At 31.5% G+C, this 6,028-nt stretch overlaps 1 protein-coding gene across 1 annotated transcript; it reads left to right on the top strand.

The window, feature by feature from the left end:
- The first annotated feature begins 2,037 nt into the window (after positions 1-2,037).
- Positions 2,038-4,272, top strand: LOC106771494 (GDSL esterase/lipase CPRD49-like). Its single transcript, XM_014657488.2, has 6 exons — positions 2,038-2,193; positions 2,792-2,869; positions 3,223-3,363; positions 3,497-3,573; positions 3,739-3,882; positions 3,978-4,272. The coding sequence occupies exons 1-6, from the start codon at positions 2,083-2,085 to the stop codon at positions 4,192-4,194; spliced, it is 768 nt and encodes a 255-aa protein (XP_014512974.1). The 5' UTR covers positions 2,038-2,082; the 3' UTR covers positions 4,195-4,272.
- The last annotated feature ends 1,756 nt before the right edge of the window (positions 4,273-6,028 follow it).

Here is a 6,028-nt window from a genome sequence, read left to right as displayed (position 1 = left end):
AGAAATTTTTAAAATATATTGTAGAGAAGTTATAATATAAAAGTCGATAAATATGTGAAGGCAAAGGTACTTTAAATATAAAGATCAGAAATATAAGTAGAAAAGAATTTGACGAAACAAAATGTATCGAAAAATATTGATGAGGTAATTCCTTACATATTGCTACAAGTACGTGAGATCAAGGCAAATACCTCCAAATGAATGAGAAATGAGTATTAAATAAACATAATAAGAGTTTCTTAGTGAGGCTAATGCTTTGAAAACACATTTGAAACTAACCCGTGTGCCTAATATAACAATGTGATTATATTTCATGGATATGACATTAACAAATATTGTTTGTATTCAATGGTAGAAATTGACAAAAATAGAATACAAAATAGTAGAGTTACCATTTAAGTTAAGGTTGTGTACTTTCTTAGTTCACCAAAAATTTAATACCATTTGAAAACAAATCAACTAAAGAAAACATATTTTAACTAACTTAATTTAAATAAAACTTTTTCTACTTTAAATTTATTCTTTGGGTCCTAACTTGTAGCTTCAAAGATGAAAATGACAAAGAACCGTTAAAAGAATAAGATAGTTTAAAAATTGTAGTTTTACAAAGATAATGGTTTCATAAAAATGAAAAATAACTTAATTTTAATATATATATATATATATATATATATATATATATATATATATATAGAGAGAGAGAGAGAGAGAGAGAGAGAGAGAGAGAGAGAGAGCATTTAAACTGAAAACATATTTATAATTTTTTGCTTGCAAGTATTTCTAAAATGAGTCTTTACACGTTTGAGTCACTTTCATTGACTTTTATACTCTCCAAATACTCCTACGAGGAGTTTTTTACACTTTTAAGTTAGAAAGTTAAGAAAATTAAGAAGAAAAACAGCTTTACCTAACTTCACACAAGTTGCCACCATTTAAAAAGTGGCTTTAGTCTAAAATCATTTACCCTATCCAAAGAACAAGGATCCTAGTTTTTACAGCCACATGGTCTTTAAACTTGAGAAAAATTCAGATCTAAAACTCAATGTAATAATAAATAAATTTACTTTCTTTATTAAATAGATTTAACGAAGTGAAATATACGTAAATAATCATTACGTTTTTAGAAAATGAATACAGCGAGTATATTATAAAAGATTGATTTTTTTTTTTTAATAAAATTAAATGATCGTACAAGAGACCAACAAAGATAATGATTTATTATTAGGAATGAGATTATGTTTTGTTTTTATTCTTAATTAAATTAAAAGTTTACTACAATTAATAAAGGTTGTTCCGGTATGTGTAGACTTACGCCATACAAGGACGAGATTAAGAATTTGATTATGAACAAAGACGGTTAAAGAATAATGTATGGAAGATTCTATAGGGTGTTTGTTTAAGCTTGGAGGATTGCTCTGGCATGTGAGCTTTTATAATCCTATACACCTAAACCTTTTAAATAAGAAATCAACAATTTTTTGGTTATTAATGTTAGCATTATACAATGATATTATGTTTTAATTTGTTAAACAAGTGTATTAGAAGAAAGAATGTTTTTCTTACTATTGATTATATGATGGGTGTGATGAGAACAAGTATTGGCATCAAAGTATTATGCCAAAAATTTGTAAATTATGAGTGATTAAAATAGATATTTTTGGAGATAAGGGGTGATAAATCCTTGAAAGTGGTGTTAAATAATTTGGTAGAGCATGTTGACACAGATTCCTATGTTTTAGCCTTTAGTATTCTCCAACACAATGAATGAGGTTGGATACATTAGTTTTTGTCTTTTAAAGAGATGTTAAGTATAACTGTACAAGTTATTGGACCCTCACAGGAATATTCAGAATCCAATTATGAAGCAATTTGAGAATAATATTGTATTGGTAGGGTTTGAGGCCTGGAGCATGATGAAATGGCAATATAATATGGCTTAAGGTACAGTTTTGGTGCCGACCAAAAACGTGGCAACACTAATCTACATCTATAAATTGGATCTCATTCTCAGTGTTATTTCATCATACATGAACAGAGTGTAGTTGCTTTGTTTAGGGGAGTCAAAGAGTTCAGAAACAAAATATGGTTGGCCCCATGAGACCTCAGATTGTGCTCTTTGGCTCCTCTATAGTGCAGTTTAGTTTCGACAATGGTGGTTGGGGTGCTATTCTAGCCGCTTTGTATGCTAGAAAGGTTTTTCTCTTTCTCCTCCATTTTCATTCTAACACTTCCATATATTCAATCACTAATGCAAAAGTGTTGTTTAACATCAGTTATTTTGAGATTTTGACGTCACTTATAGAACCGACGTCAATTCGGATGACGTTAACTATACATCAGTCAGATTATCACAAATGTCTATATAGACATTGGTTTTATACACAGACGACGTGTAAATTGACGTCTGTCATAGATACAATAGACACGTTAATATAGAAGCGTCAACAAAAAAGACGTCTATACGCTCTGGAACGTTTTATCCACTGTAACTTATTGGACGTCGATTTGTGCATTAGATTCAATATACACTTCAACAAACTCACTAAACCTACTAATCTGTCAAAACCTTTAGTTACTATGTATAATGGATAATTCATATTTAAAAAGATTAAATACGATATAGGTTATACATATGAAAAATAATGAGTAAAATTAAAAGATAAGTAAAACATAAATAATGGAGGTAAATATATTATATTTGAGGTCACTGTCAGAAGATATACGAAGAACTTGTTTTTATATATAGTTTTTCTCTAAAATCCTTGTTTTTATCTCACGTTGACATGGCCAGGCGGACATAGTATTGCGAGGATATTCAGGTTGGAATTCAAGGCAAGCTTTGAATGTTTTGGATGAAGTTTTCCCCAAGGTACACAAAAAAAAAAGATCTTCAATGTCACGTAGATTTTGTTTCTATATAAATCTTCTTTATTCTATTTTCTGTTCTTTAAAAACATCAAATTTCAGTAATGACACCAATCCATAAAGGTCAAAACCCATTGAATTGATCTACTTATAGCAATGAGAACCTGATATCTAAATTGTCTTAGGTTTAAACAGCATTCAGCAAGTATAGTCTCATTCAATTTCAATTTTTCCTTTTAATAGTTTTATTTATCTGCGAATCATGTATGTGAAGTAAGAGATGTTGGTTTAGATAATGTGTGATGAGTTCTACTTTTGGCGATTCTTAGTGAGTCTTGGTTAATTTCTTGAACATAGGATGCTCCTGTGCAACCATCGTTGGTGATTGTGTACTTTGGTGGTAATGATTCCGTTCACCCTCACCCTTCTGGTCTTGGTCCTCACGTTCCCCTCCAAGAATATCTTGAAAACATGAAGAAGATCGCTAACCATCTTAAGGTAAAAACTTAATCTTTCATACCAAACATTATTCACAACAAGAAAAATCATGTCATACAATAGTATTTTTGTCTTTTCTCTGTAATATTTGATTCTGCAACAGTTGACATATATATATGAAAATATTTGTCAGAGCCTCTCAGACCATATTCGCATTATATTTCTCACATCTCCTCCCATCAATGAAGAGCAACTCCGCAAAAAGCTCAGGTACAAATAATCTTCCTGTTATTGCTTATACATATACCTTTGATTTTTTTTGCAGGCATTGTTTATATAGAGAGATATAGATAGTGGTGTTTTTACACTAATACAGAACATTTCTGCTAAAAGTAACACGCTTTAGCTGTATATCTCATCTCCATCTGAATGCAGTGCAACGCAGTCAGGAAGAACCAATGAATCCTGCGGAGAATATGCAGACGCACTAATGGAGCTCAGTGAGGAGCTGAACGTCAAGGCCATTAATCTGTGGTCTGCAATTCAGACAAGGGATGACTGGTTAGATGTTAGCTTCACGTGAGTACATATATATTCACAAAACTTTTCTATTTTAAATCACATCTTATTTGAGAACTGATTAAGTGATCTGTTACATTATTAATTCTGGTTAGGGATGGAGTTCATCTATCAGCAGAGGGAAGCAAAGTGGTGGTGAAGGAAATACTAAGGGTTCTGAGAGAAGCAGATTGGAAAACCAGTCTGCATTGGATGTCAATGCCAACAGAATATGCAGAAGATTCACCATATTATCCTCCCGCTCCTGATGGAACAACCACCATTAATGTGTCCTACTGTGTCTCGAGAAGGTCTTTGCAATGGGATCTGTAGAAGCTATATATCAATCTCCACTTACCATGCATACAACGTTTCATTACAATTGGAGCAGAGATTATATATATAATCAAGAGTGTATCAGTAATTAAGATGATTTCATAGTGTGTTTGAATCCTCCTACCAACAAAGTGCATCGCGGTTAGTGGAATGTTGAATCTCTTGAGTATGTTAATTGAGATTCAATCCTAACCATGTGTATAAAAAAAGAGATTATCAACTATGGGTCATATCCTTAGGGCAAAACAAAAACAATGCACCTGATGCGTTTATGAACATGCAATTGTAAAATGGTATTTTACTGTGTTAAAATATATAATATAATTTTTATTATAGAATTACTGTTCCTTAAAACTTTCTACACTCAACAAAAAAAAAATATACTTTTGATACATATAAATTTTTTTTATATTTATTTAATAGTAATTTTTTATTTTTATTTTCTTTTTTTTTAAAAAAACTATAAAAATTCATTCACTTAAGAGATTTTATTCTTATTAGGTGTGTGTTGTGCTATCCTCGTTCCTCAAGAAAAGGAGAAAAAGAAAGAAGTGTAAGAAAAACTTGTTAACTGTAGCTTCAACACGCTGATAAAAAAAAAATGTAGCTTAAACACCATCAAGGGACTGATGACCCCAATAAAAGAAGGGAGGTGCAGAAGGAAAGAACCCATGCTCCAAAGAAAAAGCCCGATAGCCCAAATGCCCAACAAGTTCTATATAAAAGACCAAAATCGAGAATTAAGATTCATTTATTATAGGCCGAGTTCTATATTCACTAAATCATAGATATTCCTCCTTATTATGAGAATGTATTGGTTAGGTGCACTAAATCCATTACTTTTATTATATGATCTTAAATTTTCAGTATATTTATAAATCTAAATATTTTTAATTATTTTTTTATTAAAAATTAATTATTTGAAATACTCTTATTTTTGTTTAAGCATTCGCCTATTTGATTTTATTATCAACAAGATGAAATTATAGTTACTTTTATCTTTATCTGTAACTTGTCGATTAATTTATTTTTTTCATCTTCATATTTATCACAAAATCAACCAGAATATTTAGATAAAAATAATAAAAAAAATATTTTAAATACTTTGTAGAACATATTTTTTTAATAAAAACTTAATTAAAAACATCACAATTTAAAAAATACTTAAAATTATGTATTTTATTATTTGATCCGTAGAAATTATTTGATTTCTTTTTTAATTGTAGTTCTAATTATTTTTTTACTTTGATTTTGTATGAGTTTTGGTTTTGAAGGACAGTTAATTTACACTAGTGGAAAAATGCTTATTAACGTCACCCTCTAGACGTCGGTTAGAGGGTGCACTGACGTTGAATGATGACCGGTGGCAAATTGGTAAATAAATCAGACGCAGAGAAGTCGGTTATCTGGATAACCGATGTCTCAAACACTACAGCCGTTGGGCACACTGCACATGGACGTCTAAAAGGTCTGCAGGGAGGTGAATAGTCGCGCTTTGGATGTCGGGTAGAACAACACCAACGTCTATACTCGTCTTTAGACGTCCCAAGGGAACAGGAGACGTTTGTAGTTCTACCGGGAAGGTCAATAGCCGTCATTTAAACGTCGAGTAGCTGGGAGTCGGCGTCTCTCGCTTGACAGGTTGGTGCATGTAATTAATGTTCTGCCATATAGACGTCGATGCCCACTTAGAACTGACGTCTAAAGCCTGACAGTTAGGTGAATTGTAATAATTTTTCTGCCATATAGACGTCGGCTGTAAAGTTGGTGACATCTACGATTGTATAGACGTCGGGCCTCCATGCAACGGACACCTAAAATCCGTACCATT

The sequence above is a fragment of the Vigna radiata genome, chromosome 8 (genome assembly GCF_000741045.1).
Source record: "Vigna radiata var. radiata cultivar VC1973A chromosome 8, Vradiata_ver6, whole genome shotgun sequence".
In the NCBI taxonomy this organism is placed as follows: Eukaryota; Viridiplantae; Streptophyta; class Magnoliopsida; order Fabales; family Fabaceae; genus Vigna; species Vigna radiata.
The sequence above is the reverse complement of the archived record's forward strand: the minus strand, read 5'-3'. Positions and strand labels throughout refer to the sequence as shown.